At 35.2% G+C, this 22,926-nt stretch overlaps 2 protein-coding genes across 2 annotated transcripts in view; both read left to right on the forward strand.

The window, feature by feature from the left end:
• The window catches only part of LOC105336432 (uncharacterized), a 46,371-nt gene that overhangs the window by 17,059 nt on the left and 6,386 nt on the right, over window positions 1–22,926 (forward strand). The window contains exons 2-3 of the mRNA XM_066075137.1: window positions 11,794–11,910; window positions 12,025–12,079. The gene's annotated coding sequence lies outside the window, so the exon portion shown is untranslated. The remainder of the gene's footprint in view (window positions 1–11,793; window positions 11,911–12,024; window positions 12,080–22,926) is intronic.
• LOC117686722 (uncharacterized) lies at window positions 1,671–5,547 on the forward strand. Its single transcript, XM_066087800.1, has 2 exons — window positions 1,671–2,550; window positions 3,246–5,547. The coding sequence occupies exon 2, from the start codon at window positions 3,247–3,249 to the stop codon at window positions 5,545–5,547; it is 2,301 nt and encodes a 766-aa protein (XP_065943872.1). The 5' UTR covers window positions 1,671–2,550; window position 3,246.

The following is a 22,926-nucleotide window of genomic DNA, read 5'->3' on the forward strand; positions in this document are numbered from 1 at the left end:
TTATAATTGTTTCTAATCACTCTTATATTTTGACTAGGGGTAGATTTATACAAGTTCTGAATTACATTTTTTTCCGATAACAATGCAAATTCATTTATTTTTTATCATTGTTGATGACTTGTTGTTTTGTGTAATATCATAGTTAACATTCCCCGTACTTTTTGGTCAGCACGACCACAATGTAGACCTTAACAGTGCTACGTCTGAGTCACGACAGTTTAACGGTACGCCTGTACCCAGGAAATACTTGAGAAAGAGGAGAACTAGTTTGGATGTCAGATTAGACTGGTTCGCTGTCATTGATTAACAGCGCGCCTCGTATAATCCTAGCGGCATCGTTTGAAATCAAGGGCAAGTTATCCAGTCTAGATGTCAGATAAGAACTCATCTTATTATTGTACGTCAGGAATACCTGTTTTAATGATACTGTGTTGTGGTTAATAGATACATAAACTTGTGAATGTAAACAAAGGTGACAGAGGACCACAATTACACCAGTAACATTTTATTTACAACTAGTAGACTAATTGTTCACGGAACAATAAGAGGCCTTTCCACATTTTATAATGATTAAAAAAAAATCCTAAAATGTTGATAATTATTGGGTAATTGGAGAAAAATCAATATATATCCGAAAATAAAAATTATTTCTGCAATGCGGTATCGAACCGAGAAACCTAAAATTTGTAGGCGAGAGTGTTGCCACTACGCTATTTCGCTTGCTACTTGAAGTAGGGGAAAAACCAGGGTTCTGGACCAGTGTCCTCCCATAGAGTTACTATAGGGTATCCTCCTGGTATCCTCCCAAGGTGTGAGGATACCTATGACGTCATCAATTAGGTTTAATTATTAAACTAATTAAAGATGAATTATCAGTTAAAACAAATCTCGTTTTCATATCACAAATAAATTAAATCAATCAATTAAATTAGTTAAAAATATATCAATATATTTGCAATAATTAAAAAAAAAATGATCTACGCTTTTATGCAACACAGGTGACTGTAACGTTTGATTGATAACACCATTTCTATTTTTAGAACACAGGTAAACTTGTCGCGACAAGCGTGATGGTCATTGGACAAGATTAAATTGGTTAAAAAATCGACAAAAATCGAAATTAAAAATAGATTTATGTTATCAAATTTTATTGTTTTGATGAATTAAACTTCAATTCAGATTTAATGAATTTAATAGTTACTTATATGTTACATAACCCCACAACAAACCTAACACAACCCTTTCTTTAGGGTAAACACAAAGAAGGAAAAGTATATCATGAAAGCATTTTAATCTTGATAAAATTAATTCCAATGAGTGATATGCATATTGTATGAAATTAATATTCTATAAAAAAAAAAAATTAAGAGTCATTTAAACTTAATTAATTATCCAAGCATTTATATATGTATGTCTAGCACTGTACATACACTATATACAAGAATAGTCGCTGTTTTGATCTAGACGCATTCAAGCGTAACACAGGTAAACAAGTCGGAACAGATCAGAATTAGAACTGGTTTCAGCCAGTTGAAAAATCAATAATTGGACGCCATTTGCAATTTCAGTGTAATTAGATTATCTTGTATTTGAAGATCGTGAAAATACCTTGAATGATTAACTAATTAAATAATAAATATAGGAAATGTACCAATTTAAATGTCATTCAAACCTTTATGCATTGAAATATATATGTATTATTTATTTATGAGAAGAAGAAAGAAAATGAAGTTTTTTCAGTTTAATTTTACAGAACATTTAATCAAAGCAATTTCTCTTTTTCTCTTGTTGGTGTATAGTTATATTAGCTTTATATATATTTCAAAATATAAGGCCACACATGGAATGTGAACCACATTATTATACGTGAACTGTTGGTACTTGTGATCTCCGTATTTATTGAAACGTAAATCTTATATTAAAACAGTTCTAAATAAATTAAAATAACGCATTTTAACAAGTCCTTATACTTTTACAAACCGATAGAAACACAAATCCAAATGATAAATCACACATTTATTAATCCACAGACGTATAAAAGTTATCGAACTTTTAAAAAAGCAACCACCAAACATACAGGTTATGTTATGATCTTGTTAACCACGAAGTGACCCACATTCGGTGAAGCGAGAATGCGACTTATCTCAACCTCTGTCAAATTAAACTAAGTCTGAAAATTGAAAATGTGGGTCAACGATGGGGAAGTTAACCAATCAATTCATAGAAAAGTCTACGGTCAGCTTCTCGGGTATATAAGGCCCAACGAAGATCGAAAAAATCACCTTGTGGTGGAACAGTCGACGAGGTAAGTCGCTCTAACTTTTCTTATAAAAATAATTAAAAGGAACATTCATATCACTGTTATATTTAAGAAATATTTTTTCCTTCTTTAATACAGTTCAAAGTTGAATTATTTTTTGGATAAGTTTAATTAATTTCTTGTGAACGTGTTGAACATATTAACTGATACTTTTTTATCTTTAATTACAGAGACACATTGGAAATGATAAATTTAGCAGTATTCAGCAGACATTCAACCAATTAGTCTAAGTATTACAATTATACATACATACAATGCTAAAATATTTATAATAAGATTAATCAATTATCCACAACTTCATTTTCCTAATTATATATAGATTAAGCATTTGAGATTCTGAGGCATTGCTGCGTATGAACACGGTGTACCGATATAGGGCGATGTTACTAGCTCACAACGGACAGGGAGCGTTAACGTAACATGTCCCCGTCATTATCGGGAAGACCTGTCCGACTTAAGTTCATATGAACCCACTTTGGTGGGTGGAGCTCCGTCTCTGGTGACAGGGATGTTGATGGCCGTGCAAATGTCTTGAAACTTTGGTTTCCTAATCAGATATCAGTGCTTTCTATATATATGTTCTCATGTTTAAAATTTTCTAATGATTAGTGATATACATTATTAACATTGTGAGATCTGAGACATTGCTGCATATGAACACGGTGTACCGACATAGGGCGATGTTACTAGCTCACAACGGACAGGGAGCGTTAACGTAACATGTCCCCGTCATTATCGGGAAGACCTGTCCGACTTAAGTTCATATGAACCCACTTTGGTGGGTGGAGCTCCGTCTCTGGTGACAGAGATGTTGATGGCCATGCAATTGTTTTGAAACATCAGTTTCTTAATCAGACAACTTTTCTTTGTTATGAAATTTCCCAATATGAATTTTATTATACTTCTCTCATTATCATATTTGCAGAATGAAGTCTGTCATCTGTAAAGTATGTGGAGCATCATTCACCCATTCATCAAATATGTATCGCCACTTAAGGTCTGCTCATAACAAGTCTGAATACAGATGCACTACCTGTGGAATGCAATTCAGGAGGAAAGACAACTTTCAACGCCACATGAGGAGACAGCATCAAATGTCGCATGTTGCAAATTTTGATACTATAAATCTTAACTCCACAACAGATACTGAAAACAATGTTGAAATGTCAACAGAGCAAGAAGAGAACAATCAAACCGGAGGTGGTCATACTACCGACGAGACTAGTGATTGTATTACAGAAGAGGAGGCCATAAATGGAAACCTCAAGGTTTACAATTTACCTGCTCTAGCTAAAACTAAATATGATCCCTTACAATTCTTACATTCCAAATATGACAAAATTAAGAAAATTTTGAGGGTTGTCTTGTTGAAAAGACAAAGTGTTAAATGGTATTTAACAATGCAAGCCCGATTCAAAAAAGAAAAGAAGGACCAATCAGAAACGGTGGAGCCTCATTTTCACGGACGTTGTCATGTTGCCTTAAAAGTTGATGATTTGGAACAGAGTCTTCAAGATAGCAACAAAAAGATAATGACGTCATTTCTAGAATATCAGAGGCAGGGTAGCAACTGGACACTCGATAAAATTATCGGATTGACCTTGAATATTGCCAAGTACAAACCTTTACGTGGATCTAGTTTTATTCCGCTGCCAATCAAACTGAGAGCTAAAAAAGCCATCATTAATGTTCAAAATAGCGATCAGAAATGCTTTCAATGGGCCATCTTATCCGCTTTGCACCCTGCGACACACCATGCAGATAGAATTTCAAATTACATACAATATGCCGATGAGCTGGACTTTACTGGGATAGAATTTCCGGTACAAATGAAAGATATATCAAGATTTGAATCTCAGAATGATATAACAATTAACGTGTTTGGATATGAAAGAGGCAACATTTACCCCATTCACCTGACGAAGAAACGGTTCATGCGCCATGTTGACCTTCTGGTTATATCCAATGGACAGCGGTCACACTACTGTTGGATAAAAAACTTTAACAGACTTCTAGCAAATCAAAATAACGATCGCAATCAATATTTTTACTGTTGCTATTGTTTACATGGCTTTACAAAAGCAAAACTGCTGGAAAAACACAAACCTTACTGTCAGATTCATGGAGCGCAAAGGACAGAAATGCCCTCTGAGGAAAATAAGTGGTTAACATACACAGATCGATCAAAGCAACTCAAAGTACCTTTTGTGGTATATGAGTGCATAGCAAAACCAATTTCAACATGTCAACCCAACGTTTCTGGTCCAAGCACAACGAAACTGGCCAAACACATTCCTTCAGGGTTTACATATAAAATTGTTGGATCAGACGAAAGTTTGACAGAAGATCACGTGACCTACCGTGGAGAGAATGTTGCCGAAATATTCGTCGAACACATGGTACAAGTGGAAGAAAGGTTAATTATAGCTATCAGAAACCCCTTGCCTCTTAATATGTCAAGAGAGGATGAACAGTTATTTCAAGCGGCTGCTAGATGTCATATTTGTATGCAAGAGTTAGGTTCAGATCGGGTTCGTGACCACTGTCATGTAACAGGAAAGTTCAGAGGTGCTGCCCACAATGCGTGTAATCTTAATTTGAAACAACGGGAACGCATCCCTGTCCTATTTCACAACTTGCGAGGTTATGACGCTCACATCATCATGCAAGCAATAGGAAAAATAAAAAATAAAAAGTTGAATTGTATTCCACAGAACCATGAAAAGTACATCTCTTTTTCTATGGGAAAACTGGATTTCATTGATTCCTTCCAATTTCTGTCAACCTCCCTGGAAAAGCTTGTATCAAACCTAGCAAAAGAAGGTTCGGAAAAATTCACACATCTTCAACACTACATTGAAAAAGAACATCCGGGGCTCATTGAAGAAAAACTTGGATTACTCATGCGTAAAGGTGTTTACCCTTACGAATATATGGAAAGTGTGGAGAAGTTTGACGAAACACACCTTCCAGACAGATTGGACTTTTACAGCAGCATTGATGAACGAGGAATATCAGAAGCAGATTATAACCATGCTCAATCAGTATGGAGGACATTCCAGATGTCAACTTTAGGAGACTACCATGATCTTTATATGGAAACGGATGTCATCCTTTTGACCGATGTATTTGAAAACTTCAGAAAGCTGTGTCTTAACATCTATGGACTAGACCCAGCAAATTTTTACACAGCACCGGGACTTGCATGGCAAGCGGCTTTGAAATGACTGCTATTCATTTAGAACTTTTTACCGACCCTGACATGCATCTATTCATTGAAAGGGGTTTGAGGGGTGGTATTTCTATGATATCACAAAGATACGCCAAAGCTAATAATCCGTATGTAGAAGATTACAATGAAAGCCAACCAAACAATTACCTCATGTATCTAGATGCAAACAACTTATACGGATGGTCGATGAGTCAATCTCTTCAAACTCATGGATTTCGATGGCTTACCAGACAAGAAATAGATTCTCTTGATATTCAACATATCGATGAAAATGCTGATGAGGGTTACATTTTATCAGTAGATCTTGATTATCCCGTCGAACTGCATGACACTCACAGTGATTATCCGCTAGCACCAGAATCATTTGAAGTGAAACCAAATATGTTATCATCCTACCAGCAGGTACTGCTCAAGGATCTCAATCTTCTGGATACATCAACTCGAAAATTAGTCCCGAATTTAAACAACAAAACCGATTATGTTATTCACTACAGAAATTTGCAGTTATACCTGTCACTCGGTATGAAGGTCACTAAAGTTCATCAAGTCCTTGCTTTTCAACAGGACCCATGGTTGAGAAAGTATATTGACTTCAACACGAAGATGCGAAAAGCAGCTAAAAATGACTTTGAGAAAGACTTCTACAAACTAATGAATAACAGTGTGTTCGGGAAAACAATGGAAAATCTCAGAAAACGAGTGGATATTCAACTCATCAACCGAGAACAAAGACTTCTGAAAGTCACAGCAAAGCCAGGGTTCAAATCATTTAAGATATTCAACAATGATCTTGCTTCGGTGGAACTTACAAAGCAGAATCTCATTTTGAATCGTCCTATCTACGTGGGATTTTCCATCTTAGAATTGTCAAAGGTATTAATGTATGATTTCCATTATAACCATATCAAATCTAGATATGGTAGAATGGCAGAGCTGCTCTTCACATACACAGATTCCTTGTGCTACAATATTTTTACAGAAGATCTGTACAATGATATGGAGCAAGACAAAGACAAGTTCGACTTTAGCGACTACCCATCAGATCATTTTCTACATGATACAACCAATAAAAAAGTCCTCGGAAAAATGAAAGACGAGACCACATCAGTGCCCATGACCGAATTTGTTGGGCTGAGACCAAAAATGTATAGTCTCACATTTGGTCCAAATGAAAAACGTACGGCTAAAGGTGTCAGCAAATCTGTGATAAGATCAAAATTGCGTCATACATCTTACAAACAATGTCTCTTTGAACGGCAATCTCACATGGAAACCATGGTGACATTTAGATCAGATAAACATCAGATACACACTATTGCACTGAACAAGACAACTCTATCTCCTTTTGATGACAAGCGGTATATCTTGAATGATGGAATTCATACATTAGCTCACGGACATTGGAGGATTTCCCAGAATGCATCAGATACGGTTATTTAAGGAGTGAAATGAGAGATTTTAGTCATTTCATAATCTGCAGTCGAGGTGTTAACATCTATCATTATGAATCAATGCAAGGTTTGTCTGAAATCTTATGTATGGCCTCAGGATTTACAACGTCATATAAAACTTAAACATCCAATCAAAGAGAAAGGAGATACCGAGAATTTACACCACCAGCAGAAATATACTGTTTTTTCCCAGCAGCAGCAGCAGCAGCAGCAATATTCCATGTCTACCCAACAGCAGCAAAACACTTCAAACAATTATCTACTAGGGATTCATGTGTCAGAGCCGGGGATATATGACACTTCACAAAATGATTATTGTGCAATAAATTCCCAGCAGAAGCAGCAGCAGCAGCAGCAGCACCATCAGCAGCAGCAGCAGCAGCAGCAGATATTTCAGTTCAAACCTCCATTTACTGCCAACGTATCGGGCCCTACCTCATGTGGAAAAACTTACTTTGTAAAAGCACTTTTACAGAACAGCTTAACCAAAATTACACCCCCACCAGAACGAATAATTTGGCTATACAAACGGTGGCAACCTTTGTATGACGTTATAAAAGACACAGTTTCCCCTACTGTTGAATTTATTAAAGGAATACCAATGGATTTGGAAGATGATTCGTTTATAAACCCTCAAACAAGAAATGTTTTAATTTTGGATGATTTGATGTCAAGCGCTTCAAAGGATACCCGGATCAATGAATTGTTTACAGAAGGGAGCCATCACAGAAACCTTTCAGTCATCGCTATTAACCAGAACTTATTCTATAATAAGGATCCAACCCAAAGACGAAATTGTCATTATCTTGTTCTGTTTAAGAATCCGATAGATAAACAACAGGTGATGACATTGGCTCGACAGATGAATCCTGACAACACCCAGTATTTGATGAGAAAATTCAAAGAAGCAACCGAAAAACCTTTTGGATATCTTTTAATAGATTTAAAGCCGACAACACCCGAACCAATGCGCATGCGCACAGAAATTTTCTCAGACATGCCTATAAAAGAACACAAACCCGGCGCAACAAATCAGTTGCAAATACCTTTTGAAGAAGAAAGGACGCATTTAAATAGCTCTGTTGAAGTAAAAAGACCAACGTTTGCAATTATGGATTCGTCTGTAGGTTCTGCTCTGTCATCTTGTGATGATTGTGGACTTGTATTTGATAGTCCACATGACCTCCAACGACATATCAAGAGATGGTGCCCAGAAAATGAAAATCGCAAACGACAACTATCTCTAGATGATCACGAGGAACCACCAAAAAAGAAGCACCATATATTTCAGTCAGATAAATACGAAATGGACAATGAAGATGATTCTCCTACTGAGTCAACAGAAGAAGACTACTTTAAAAGAATGAAACGGAGAGCGAAGGTTACAAATGAGGATACATGGTCCGAAAAGGTTAAAAAATATCGAAAAGAAGGATTGTCTAAAAGAGAAGCAGAAAAAAAGGCAAACAAGAAAATGGAGGAGACTGATTTTATCTCGTTTTTGAACCTTTATGGAAAAACTATTCTGGACATGCTGGACTTGAAAGGGGGACAGATTCACGAGAAAGTAATGAATAATGTTGAAAAGTTCCTTAAAAAGGGATATGCAAACTTACCAGCCGTTCGTATGGCTCTTAGAAAGTACAAACATCTGCTTGAGGAAATGATGTATTTGTCAGATGACGAAGAAACTAATGACAACGAAACAGACAGTGAAGATGAGGATGAAAATGATGACGTGGATTCTGAGGGAGAATCAGGGAATGAAAGTGGGGAATGATTTATCTATAAATCAGTGTGATATAGAACTGTTGATTCATTTTAGCGCTGCGGATTGCTGAGGAAACATGTCGTGGGAAAATTATTTACATGAAATTTATTACAATCTCGAGAATGCTGGAAGTTTTTTGGGACCAGATAAATTGTTTCGGTATGTGAGGAAAGATGGTAAATATGTTATAAGTAAATATAAAATCAGAAAATGGTTACAAAAGCAAGAGGCTTACAGCTTACAGAGATCTGTACGGAGACGTTTTAAACGAAATAAAATTATGGTGACCGGCATAGATGACCAATGGTCTGCAGATCTTATGGACATGAACAAGTTTGCTAACTACAACGATGGATTTGCATATATACTGGTCGTCATTGATGTCCTGTCAAAGTATTTGTGGATGCGACCATTAAAAAACAAAAAAGGAGTTTCCGTTGCCAATGCGTTGAGGGACATTCTTTTAGAAGGTAGAGTCCCAAAACGAATACGAACTGACAAAGGACAGGAATTTCGAGCCAAGGAAGTCCAACAAGTTTTGAAAGACCATAAAATAACTCATCTATATGCTCAAAATGAAACCAAAGCTGCGATAGCCGAGCGTGTCATAAAAACTATAAAAACAAGGATTTATCGTTTTATGACTTACAAACAGGGGTATGACTACATAAATAAACTTCAAACATTTGTGAAAAGTTACAATGGCACATATCACAGAACTATTGGTATGGCTCCTAAAAGTGTCAACAATCGAAATGAAACAGCCGTATGGTGGAGAATGTATTGGCCAAAGGAACACATGAATGTTAAAAAGACAAAGACTGTAAGAAAACCATTTAGATTTAAAATTGGTGATTACGTTCGACTAACTCATCTCAGAAATCCATTTTCTCGAGAAAACGATGAAAGATGGACGGGTGAAGTGTTTATCATTTACCAGAGGATTTTACGTGGTGGTTTGCCTGTCTACAAAGTACAGGATTTTGACAAAGATGAAATCAAAGGAACTTTTTATCAATCTGAACTTCAGAAAGTGGATGTAAACGATGATGACCTATGGAAAGTTGAAAAAGTTTTGAAGACCAGAGGAAAAGGAAGGAACAAACAATTATTTGTCAAATGGTATCATTATCCAAAGAAATTTAATTCATGGATTAACGCATCTGATGTATCAAACCTATAAATAGAAGAGTGTACTACCCTGGAAAGGTCCAACATCAGATTCCATTATATCAAAAAAAGCGTACATATATACAGATCGCTCAAGTAAGATATGATGGATGGTAGACGACTCTTTTAGTGTAAATAACACTATTGTACATTGTAGATAAAATATATGTGTGTCATTGTAAAATGAAGGTGGGGTGACTCTCCGACCCATGCTTCATTATTGAAACGGGGAAAATAAATATATGTTAATAAATATGTGTTGTCTCTTGTCTTTTAATATGGTTTAAATCAATTTAGCTATTATCACATTCTTAGAATTTTTTCTATAATATTTTTTGCAATGTAATATAAATAATCATTTACCATGACAAATCAGAGCAATCGAGAACATAATTTCATAATTTTACAATTGACTCTGTTTTATTGACGGGTGCTTTTTGAAAGTTACTCAAGTCGATTTTGGGTTAGATTCAACTAGGTCAGAATTTCAAACTGGGTATAATACGTAAATAATTATTACAGATTAAATTAATTGATATATTTACCAATTTTATAATCAATCAATCATTATTATATTTAAAATCGACACTTGTTTTAATTGATAATTTATTATTAATTAGTTTATTATTTAAACCTAATTGATGACGTCATAGGTATCCTCACACCTTGGGAGGATACCAGGAGGATACCCTATAGTAACTCTATGGGAGGACACTGGTCCAGAACCCTGGTTTTTCCCCTACTACTTGATAGAAAGTCAAATTTGTTGAGTTGTTTAGTCAATTTGGATGATGATAGAAAGAAGAGATGGAGTGTTCTTCCGTCCATCTGAAGTTGATACCCAATGTTGTGAAACCTGAAGAATAGATAGGTGCCTACCGCAATTGGTTGAGAGAACAGTATTTGTTCATCAGTTTATTAATAAAAATCAGTGCTGCTTGTCAACAATGTGGCCGGATAGTGTTGGCTTAGAAATAAACAAACCAGGTCAAACTCTGGTCTCCAGCGGGTATTTGAAGGTGTGGGGATGTCACGTCGGCTTAACTGATGCGCATTCTCCTGTTGATTTGAAATGCATGTGCGTAGAAATCTATTAACTGTCATGTATTTGTGGATTACAAGTACGGAAAATCTTAACTGAATTAAGGCCAGTCATGGATTTCAGCCAAGTCTGTAAATAAACAAACTGAAAGAAAATGTAAACTAAATTTCTATATAATCGGTGTCTGGGAAGGAAGAGATATCTTTCGTAGAACTTCAGCACAAGTCGTCACAGGTAGCTGATAGAACTGTAAAAACAGATTTTTAGTGAAATTTGAGCATGAATTTATAATATACAAATATCAAAGCGTTGAAATTTTGTTTCTCGGGACGATGGTTTGATGCCGCTGGAGTGGATAACTTTCTTCAATATGGTTCATTTCGTTTCAAATTTGGCAGGCAATTAGATTAAGGTGTGAGGAACAATCCCATGAGTTTTGGCTTAGTTCTACAGAGTTTTACTGGAGCTGGAATTTTTATTCGGAGGCATAGTCTACAACGCAGTCTGGAGTCAAATGGCAGGCAGAGTTTCAGACTTTGTAAAAATATCTGATTAACAGTTGTAACACTTTGTTAGGTGTTCTTTAAAAAAAAAATATTAAATTTCAAGTTCAAATATCGAGGGTCAAGTTCATATAAGAATTCAATCCTTGTACAAAAGAAGGGAAAAAAAGCTATTTGTACACTGCAATTTGGCAACTCCTTGAGTTTGATTTATTAAATATTGTAAATTTAATTCAGCATTTATTGTAAGAGGCCCATTGTTCGTGATCAATGTATTTATAAAGTTGTTTCTGCTTCATTACAGTGTGACATAAAACTTATAGGAGTGACTGGGAATCAGAGACGACCGGGAATCGGAGACTTCACTGTATTAACTCATCTTCACTGTATTAGCTTGTCTTCAACATAGGGTTTTTATGTGGTATTGATTTTGCTCTACTTTAATCTAGTAAACTTATTAAAAAAGACAATAGATTTTGCAACTTGAACATGTATTAAGAAAATAACAGTATAATAGTTTGAGGTCTTTTTACAGGTTCCTTGTGTATCAATAAAGAGTGGACTGATGGAGCAAACAAAGAGTTTATGTGGTATAGTATTCATGAAATATAACTATGTTTGTGTAGCTATATAGTATTCATGTCAGGGGCGTAGCTAGGGCTTCCTTATTGTGGAAGCAAATTAAGGCAGGGGGTTGGGGCTGCCTTGAGCCCCACCCCCTCCCAACTCCAATGGGAGCGAAGCCCTGGTGGGGGCCCCCAAAAGCTGGCGAGTTTTTCAGCATTTCAAGCACTTAATTTTGAGCACCAGAAAAAGCAAAATTACCCCAGTTTTCAATGTGTAAAATGCTTACTTCAACATCATCATAAAATAACGATAAAAAAAAAGTAGTGCCTGATTTATAATGAGATTAATTTTATTTATTTCTAACAAGTCTTGTGCTTTCTCTCCTAATGGTCTATAACATTTTTGTCAACAAAAATACACATGTAATACAAAAGATAATTAAATATTTAAATATTTAAACTTCAAGACTCCGTTATTTCTATCTCGATAATCTATTCATAATTATTGTCAACCTATCACTCAGGCTATAGAATTGCGTGCAAATAATAATAGAATATATCAGAAGAGTAATTTATTATTTTTGTCATTTACTGGGAGAGAAATTTTAAGGCATGACGTCTGTGCTATTTCTCAGCAAATTCTGAGAAAACAGCGGTTTAGTTTAATTTTTATTCCTAAAAGAAAGTTTTCACTATTCAGCATTAATATTATGTGAGCTATTCTGATCACATTTTGTCCGTCTGTCCGTCTGTCCGTCCGTCCGTCTGTCCGTCTGTAAACTTTTTACATTTTGAACTTCTTCTCTAAAACTGCTTATCCAATTTCAACCAAATTTGGCACAAAGCATCCTTATGGGAGGGCGAATATAAATTGCAAAAATTAAAGTCCGATCTGTATTCAAAGCGGAGAAAACCTTGAAACTGTAGAAAAAGGGGGTGCATTTTTAAAAATCTTCTTCTCAAGAACTACCGAGGCAAATTCAACGTAGTTTAGCATAAATTATCCTTATGGGAAGGAAAATATAAATTGCAAAAATTAAGGGGTAATTTTGTTTTAAATCGAAGTTATTACGAAAATAATAATAAAGGAAAGGCGTGTTTCAATCGGGCTCGGCATCCGGTAAAATGGGTAGGCAAGACTTGGCCTGGGCAAAACAAAAGATTGGCAGTTATTAATCTGCCAATCTCATTAAAATTTCAGGATATTTGATGGATTAGTATATTTGTATTCGCTGTAGATATTGCTGCAAAATAATGCGTATTTGGAATTGACGATTGCCGATCTGCCCCGGCATTTATTTTGCCACGGCCCGGGATTGCATACCCATTTTACCAAGACTCGTATTCCATACTTCTAAAACGAGGTTCTTTGTTTAAAGCAGCCATGACATTAAACGAAAAAGGGTCGATCTGACTATGATGAATTTGCTTGTTGTGCAACAGTTCGCGTATGAAGGGAAGTTTTGAAACATGAAAAATATATTGGTGCCGATTTTGTGAAGTAAATTGAGGCTAAATATATTTCAATGCGTTGACAGTTTTCACACATGGCGTTGGTGTTAGCTTGTTCTGAATTTCGTTTCGTTTTCATTATTTATGCTTTGTAACCTGGAAACTATCGTCTGTATTTCGTGATTTTTACGTATCAAATCAATCAAAGACTTCGGTAAATCAAACAGTAACGTTTACTGTTTACCTGCGCAAATTAAGCAAAATCTGATGTAGGGGTACTGAAATACAATTCATTCTATCGGTAATTCGGCATTATCTTTTGCGCAATGGTAGATTAATGCAATAGGTTTTGTTGAGATGCTCGGCATTTTCTCTAGTTTATTCAGTTTAAATAGAGTTTGATATCGCTTACGGAAATATGTAGGTATATCCATGTATATATATATGATTCATTTCGAAAAAATAAATTGTGTTCTTTATTTGTTATACATGTAGTGCATGTTATTTACAATTTCTATTTACTAACCATATTTGAGTGTTAAGCTTCGAATTATAAGCAAGATACAGAGATTTGCTCACAATTGTATGTTTGTACACAGATCTTAAAAGCTAAAGATTAAAAAAGTATAAAAAATTGTCAATATTTATAACGAAAATTTACAAAATCTGTTCTTCCAGAAACCCACTTATTGAATTGTAAACTTAACCTTTTTAGCTCACCTGAGGATGGGGCCACAATGGGGGGTCGAAGTTTAACATGAATATATAGAGTAACTCTTTAGAAATCTTCTTCTCAGAAACTAATCGGCCAGGAAAGCTGAAACTTGTATGGAAGCATCCTCAGGTAGTGTAGATTCAAAGATGTGAAAATCATGACCCCTGGGTGTAGGGTGGGGCCACAATGGAGTGTCGAAGTTTAACATATGCATATAAAAAGTAATTCTTTAAAAATCTTCTTCTCAGAAACTAATCGGCCAGGAAAGCTGACACTTGTGTGGATGCATCCTTAGGTAGTGTAGATTCAAAGATGTGAAAATCATGACCCCTGGGGGTAGGGTGGGGCCACAATGGAGTGTCGAAGTTTAACATATGCATATAAAAAGTAATTCTTTAAAAATCTTCTTCTCAGAAACTAATCAGACAGGAAAGCTGACACTTGTGTGGATGCATCCTCAGGTAGTGTAAATTTTAAAGTTGTGAAAATCATGACCCCTGGGGGTAGGATGGGGCCACAATGGGGGATCGAAGTTTAACATAGGAATATATACAGTAAATCTTTAAAAATCTTCTTCTCAGAAACTACTTCGCCGGCAAAGCTGGAACTTGTGTGGAAGCATCCTCAGGTAGTGTAGATTCAAAGTTGTGAAAATCATGACCCCTGGGGATAGGTTGGGGCCACAATGGGGGATCGAAGTTTAACATATGATTATATACAGTAAATCTTTAAAAATCTTCTCAGAAACTAATTAGCCAGGAAAGCTAAAACTTGTGTGGAAGCATACTCAGGTAGTGTAGATTCAAATTTGTGAAAATAATGATCCCCTGGGGGTAGGTTTGGGCCACAATGGGAGGTCGATGTTTTACATAGGAATAAACAGAGTTATTCTTTAAAAATCTTCTTCTCAGAAACTAATTAGCCAGGAAAGCTGAAACTTGTGTGAAAGCATCCTCAGGTAGTGTAGATTCAAAGTTGTGAAAATAATGATCCCCAGGGGTAGGGTGGGGCCACAATGGGGGGGGGGGGTCAAAGTTTAACAAAGGAATATATAGGGTAAATCTTTAAAAATCTTCTCAGAAACTAATCAGCCAGATGATTCTTTATAATTGTTAAGACTTTGGCCCCAGGACAATTCTTTGGCCTCACGAGAAGGTTCAGAGTTTGATGTACGTTTATATCCCATATATAAACTATTGTTAGGGATCTTTTTAGCTCACCGAGACGAAGTCAAGGGGAGCTTATGCTATACCCTCGGCGTCGGCGTCGGCGGTGGCGTCGGCGTCGGCGTCCGGACCTGGTTAAAGTTTTTGTTGCAGGTCCTGTATCTAAGCTATTACTTGTCCTATCTTCACCAAACTTGCATGGATGATGCATCTGGACCTACTTATGGACTTGAAAGACTTGGATGCTGAATCTGGGTCCTAAATTTCAGATGCTGAAGGAGGTTAAGGTTGTTGGACCAGGTTAAAGTTTTTGTTGCAGGTGCCCTTTGATAGCAATATCTTAGTTACTGCTGGTCCTTACTTCACCAAACTTGCATGGATGGTGTGTCTTATGATACTGATGCACCAGACAGGCTTGAATGCTGAATCTGAGCTATAGGTTTCGGATGCTGGAGGAGGTTAAGGTTTTTGGAGCAGGTTAAAGTTTTTGTTGCAGGTGCCCATTGATAGCAATATCTTAGTTATTACTGGTCCTAACTTCACCAAACTTGTATGGATGATGCGTCTTATGATACTGATGCACCTGACAAGCTTGAATGCTGAATCTGAGCCATAGGTTTCAGATGCTGGAAGAGGTTAAGGTTTTTAATGCTGGTTAAAGTTTTTGTTGCAGGTGCCCACTGATGATTATATCTTAGTTACTGCTGCTTCTAACTTTACCAAACTTGTATGGATGATGTGTCTTATGATACTGATGCACCTGACAAGCTTGAATGCTGAATCTGTGCCATAGGTTTCAGATGCTGGAAGAGGTTAAGGTTTTTAGAGCTGGTTAAAGTTTTTGTTGCTGGTGCCCTCTGATGATTATATCTTAGTTATTACTGGTCCTAACTTCACCAAACTTATATGGATGGTGCGTCTTATAATACTGATGCACCAGACAGGCATGAATGCTGAATCTGTGCCATAGGTTTCAGATGCTGGATGAGGTTAAGGTTTTTAGAGCTTGTTAAAGTTTTTGGAGCAGGTGCCCTCTGATGATTATATCTTAGTTATTACTTGTCCTTACTTCATAAAACTTGCATGGATGATACATCTTATGATACTGATGCACCTGACAGGCTTGAATGCTGAATCTGAGCCAAAGGTTTCCGATGCTGGATTAGGTTAAGTTTTTTGGAACAGGTCACATGTTTAATAAATATTAGTACTATTCAAACTTGCATAGTTAATTGAACTATAATATAAATGAATCACAGAGGTAGCTCCAGATGCAGAGCCTGATCTTCATTATCAAGGATGCTAAAAAATATATCTTAGTTATTACTGGTCCTAACTTTACTAAACTTGTATGGATGGTGCGTCTTATGATACTGATGCACCTGACAGGCATGAATGCTGAATTTGACTCATAGGTTTTGGATGCTGGAGGGAGGTTAAGGTTTTAAGAGCTGGTGTTTTTGGAGCAGGTGCTCTCTAATGATAATATCTTAGTTATTACTGGTCCTAACTTCACCAAACTTGCATGGATGATGCATCTTCTGATACTGATGTACCTGGCAGGCTTGAATGCTGAATCTGATGCGTAGGTTTCGGATGCTGGATGAGATTTGTTTTTTTGGAACAGGTCACATTTTTAAGAGATAATAGCTTGCATAGTTGATTTTACTATAATATTAATGAACTGCAGAGGTAGCTTCAGATGCAGATCTCCATTATTAAGGATGCTCAAACCTGCTTGATAGATGTGTTTGTTGTTAAATGATATATGATTCCTATGATATAGTATTGTATAATATGATACACTATTCTTTTATATGATACAATATTATATCATATGTTATATTGTAAAAAATTATATGATAAGATATTGTATTGTATCAATTTTTTTGTACATTATTATATGATATTGTATCATGATATTGTTATGTATAGTATTGTTTATTATGATACAATATTGTATATATGATATTGTAAAATATACTATTTTATCATATGCTATTTCATATGATATTGCAACATATAATATTGTATAATATGATATGATATTGTGTAATATATATCGTATCATATGATACAATATTGTATAATATGATATAGGTTTATATAATATATTATTATATCACATGAAAATGTATTATATGATATTGTATGTGATATTGTATCATATAATACAATATAGTATAATATGATATTGTATGATATAATAGAGTACTCTATCACATGATATTTTATCAATTGATATGATACAATGTTGTATCTAATTTTATTGTATCATATGATACAATATCCTATTATGTATCAAATATGATACAATATCATACAATACAATATCATACAATAATATTATACAATATAATATCATATGTTACAATATTGTGATGTATTATGTGAGATGATATTGTATCATATTTTATTATATTGTATCATATAATATCAATATCAAAATATATTATCATATTGTATTATGTGATCAAAAACAATAATAAATAACAAGATACAATGTCATATCATATGTTACAATATCATATTTCATCATTATTTATTACAGTATTTAATTGTAATATATGATATATGTTGTAGGTATCATAGGATGCAATATTGTATTTTATATTATTGTATTGATAAACATTGTATCACATAATACCCTATGAAATGAACATATGATTATTATACAATTTTTTAACATGTGATATTGTTATATGATATTGTGTCAAAACAGTATGCATGTATATCCAAGATCTTTATTAACTATGATTTTCATATTATTGTATTGATTAACATATGATCATATGATTATCATACAATTTTTTAACAGATGATATTGTGTCAAAACAGTATCCATGAATATCCAAGATCATAAAGTATGATTTTCATATAATATGATAAAGGTGGTCTCATAAAGGTGATTCCTCATAAAGGTGATGCCTTGTCTCGGTGAGCTTTGTAATCTGTGATTACCTATGTTTTAGATCTGCAATACTCAACATATGATATGACTATAAAATCATCCTGTTAGAAAAGGGACTAATGATTATAAACATAAGAATATCCAGGGGAAAATGGATTTTATTTATACAGGATTTACATGAATTATTGTACATTGTCCAGATAGTTTGTATTATGACTCCATTGAGCTGATTTTATCATACCGCTTGTTCCTCAGGTGAGCGATGTGGCCCATGGGCCTCTTGTTTTAATTAATTTCTTTCTTTTTTTGAAAATGATGTGGAAGCACTTGCGTACTTGTGTACGCCTAGCTACGCGCCTGCATGTAATATCACTATGTTTGTGAAGCTGTACTTTGTATTTTTAGGTCACCTGAGTCATTCAGGAGACTTATTGCTATCACAAGTTCGTTGTCGTGTGTCATTCAAAGACATTATAGTACTCATCTCTTAAATGGGTACGAGGGCAGTAGTCATTGTGTTAGTCCATGGGTAAGAACTGTTGCTCGAGAGCATAGGTCGAGGACATCAATTTCTTACCAAGGAACTGACACTATAACTATTGCCCTCATCCCCATTTGATGGTTGATCTGTAAACAAGAATAACATATCCTTGTGGTAATGTCAGGGCTGGGATATTGTCAGATTATCTTCCTGGGAGAGATTCAAACAATCAGCCAAGATAAGGGGGATAGCCAATCATATGTCATAAGCCAGTTGTTAATATAAATGACCTCATATATAATTTGGAAAGTTCTCATTTTACATATATTTGAAAATAAGGTTTGATTTGTTTTTTGATAATAGTTAAAGTCTGTTCTCTACCTGGGGTAAACACAAAACTGCATGTAGTTTATAAATTATCCATTGTAAATGAGAGATCACTTTAGATAGTATCACATTTCACAAAAAAGTTACAATAGAACCAGACAAAATGCAAATTTAGGGTAAGCCCTCTTTTCTAAAACAGACCTAAAAATAAGTCTTGGTGATGTTGGAGAAAGGAACAAAGAAAACAAGAGTACATGTTTAGCAGAAAAAATCTGAGAGAGAGAGTGAGACAAACAGGGGAAGAGTTCAGGTACATGTTACAAGAAAAGGGAATGAGAGAGGGAGAGAAAGAGAGCAAAGTGATAAAATGATGAAAAAAGTGAAAGAGAGAAAGAAAGAATTAAAGAAGAGCAAGAGCGCATATTTAGCAACGATTACCGAGGAAATAACTGTTAAACAGGGAAAGTTTGAGACAGAGAGAGAACGAGAAAGAGAGAAAGTACATACATCTCCATGAGAAAGAAATAGACACAGAAAGCTGGCATACATAGGTGGGGAAGACTGGAAGAAAGAGCATGGGTATTTCCTTAGCAGAGAATGTTTAAAAATAGTAAATGTCTGAGAGAGAGAGAGAGAGAGAGAGAGAGAGAGATAAAGTACAGATTTAAAAGAGAGAGACAGTTCATGTGAGACAGAGCAAGACTTCATGTACATGTTGCAAGAAAAGGGAATGAGAGAGAGAGAGACTGAAAACAAAAGTGCATGTTTAGCAGAGGGATAGAGAGAATGGTGGTATAACACAGAGAAAGAGAGTGCATGTGTAGGTGAGACAAAGGGAATCTTTAACAGAGAAAGTTAGAGAGAGAGGGAGAGAGAGAAAGCAAAAGTTTTGGTGAAGCAAAGAAGTAAAAGAGAGTAACATGTTTAGCAGAGGGAGAAAGGGGAAAGAGAGAGAGTACATGTTGGTGGGAAAAAGTGAAAGAGAGAAAAAAAGAAATAAAGAAGAGCAAGAGCACATATTAAGCAGCAGTTATGGAGTAAATAGCTGTTAAACAGGGAAAGTTTGAGACAGAGAGAGGAAGAGAGAGAGAGGAAGAGAAAGAGAGAAAGTACATATGTCTCCATTAGAGAGAAATAGACACACAAAGCTGGCATACATAGATGGGAAAGACTGGAAGAAAGAGCATGTGTATTTCCGTAACAGAGAATTTTTTTTTTTTTTTTTCACACATTTATTCAATCATATATATGTAACAAAACAGAAGGTAGTGGGCCTGCGCAGAGGCTTAGTACAACATACATTTTGAAATTTATCTGTATTACAATTTTGCACGAAAAAAAGGAAGAAAATATTCATTTACAAGTAAATTTCCGCACATGAAATGTTTCATGCTAAGTATGTCATTAATACAGCAAAGATAGAAGGAAAAAAAATAACCAGGTTGTTACATGAAAAATATTTAGATATCAAACATATATTTAGATTTGTACATAAGTAATTAGCAGGTTTATGTAACAGTATATTTTTCTGTTAGATGCGTAGGGGGAATAACAGTTTAAGTGTCCAGAGAATCCCCCTACCAGTTTTATAATCTAAAGGCCTGGTCACCTTTAGAGTTATATTTTTCACAATGGCATTCATTTACAAGTAAATTTTCAACTATAAGCATAATATTTCGATTTGTACATAGATATAGCTAATACATGTAACAGCAAAGTATTTTTATGGTAGATATGTGTAGGGGAAATCAGTATAAGTGTCCAGAGACTCCCCCTACCAGTTTAATAATCTAAAGGCCAGGTCACCTTTAGACAAACATAATTTGAAATATAATTACAATTTTTCATTCAATCTATTAAGAATATCAAAATTAAACATAATGCTTTTTGCTGATTTAACTGTCATATAAAACTGTGTCAGTGCACTTTTCAAAAAACATAATAAACCATTATATGTTACAATGTCGTTCAAAACTCTACATTTCATTTTATATTTGTACATTTTATAAGCTACAAAAGATACAACATTATTAAAGATAAACGTGTTTTTGTTGCAATATGCTGGAAAACCAATAACAATAACTTTCCATGTAACATTTATATTTAAGATATCAGATACTTTCTTCCAAATGGGGTTAGATATACAACAATCAAAAATTAGATGTTTAATGTCTTCTTCTACATTACAGTTCAGACAGTTTTTGTCAAAATTTTCTTTCCATTTACTTAAAAAAAAAACAACAGAGAATGTTAAAAAATAGTAAATGTCTGAAAGAGAGAGCGAGAGAGTGCATAAGAGAATGTTTAATGAAGAATGCAAGAGATAGTGAGAGCAAGAGTACTTGTTGCTCAGAAAAGTGAATGAGAGAGAAAGATACAGTACAGATTTCAGAGAGAGAGAGAGAGAGGAGAGAGAGAGAGAGGAGAGAGAGAGAGGAGAGAGAGAGAGTACAGATTTCAGAGAGAGAGAGAGAGAGAGAGAGAGAGGAGAGAGAGAGAGAGTAGAGATTTCAGAGAGAGAGAGAGAGAGAGGAGAGAGAGAGAGTACAGATTTCAGAGAGAGAGAGAGAGAGAGAGAGAGAGAGACTAAAAACAAAAGTACATGTAAATCTTTATTTTTTAACAGAGAAAGTTTGAGAGAGAGAGAGAGCGCGCAGACATAAAGAGAACATGTTGCTAATAAAGTGAAAGAGAGAAAGAGCAAAAGTTCTGGTGAAGCAAAGAAGTAAAAGAGGGTAGCAAGAGTACAAGGTTAGCAGAGGAAGAGAGAGAAAACATGTTGGTGGGAAAAAGTGAGAGAAAGAAAAAAAAACCAGAAAGCGTGTTTGTGTGTGTGTGTGTGTGTGTGTGTGTGTGTGTGTGTGTGTGTGTGTGTGTGTGTGTGTGAGAGAGAGAGAGAGAGAGAGAGAGAGAGATAACATATACATACATCTCATTGGGAGATAATTATAATCAAAAAGCTGTAATACATGTTGGAAAGACTTGAATAAAGAGCACTTCTATTTCCCTAGCAGAGAATGTCTGTACCTGTGTAGGAGAGGCAAAGTAAATCTTTAACAGAGAAAGTTTGAGAGAGAGATCAAGTGCAAACATAAAGAACACAACTTGCTAAAAAGTGAAAGAGAAAGAGCAAAAGTAGCAAGAGTACATGTTAAGCAGATGAAGAAAGGGGGAAACAGAGAGAGAGAGAGTACGTGTTGGTGGGAAAAAATGAAAGAGAGAAAGAAAGAAATAAAGAAGAGCAAACTTGCAGATTTAGCAGCAATTACCGAGTAAATAAATGTTAAAAAAAGAGTGTGTGTGATTGAGCGACAGAGAGAGAAAGAGAGAGAGAGAGAGAGGGGTATGTACATACGTCTCATTGAGTGGGAAATAATACCCCAAAGGCGGGGAATACATGTTGGAAAGACTGGAATAAAGAGCACTTGTATTTCCTTAGCAAAGAATGTCTGAAAATAGTAAATATTTGAGAGAGAGAGAGAGAGAGAGAGAGAGAGAGTTTAATGAAGAATGTCAGAGATAGAGAGAGCAAGAGTACATGTTCTCTAGAAAAGTGAATGAAAGAGAGAAGGAAAAATTACATATTTTCGAGAGAGAGAAGAGAGGCAGAGAGTGGCAGAAAAAGAACAAGAGAACATGTTAAAGAAGTGATAGAAAGTAGAGAGAGAGAGAGAGAGAGAGAGAGAGAGAGAGCATCTGTTTGAGAGAGAAATAGACACAGAAAGCTGGCATACATGTAAGAAAGACTGGAATAAAGAGCACTTGAATTTCCTTGGCAGAGAATGTCTGAAAATATTAAATGTTTAAGAGAGAGAGAGA

This window comes from Magallana gigas, chromosome 1 (genome assembly GCF_963853765.1).
Source record: "Magallana gigas chromosome 1, xbMagGiga1.1, whole genome shotgun sequence".
NCBI lineage: Eukaryota > Metazoa > Mollusca > Bivalvia > Ostreida > Ostreidae > Magallana > Magallana gigas.

Excerpts from the sequence above, each read along its gene's own strand:
- LOC117686722 (XM_066087800.1), top strand. The coding sequence starts at position 3,247 with ATGAAGTCTGTCATCTGTAAAGTATGTGGAGCATCATTCACCCATTCA.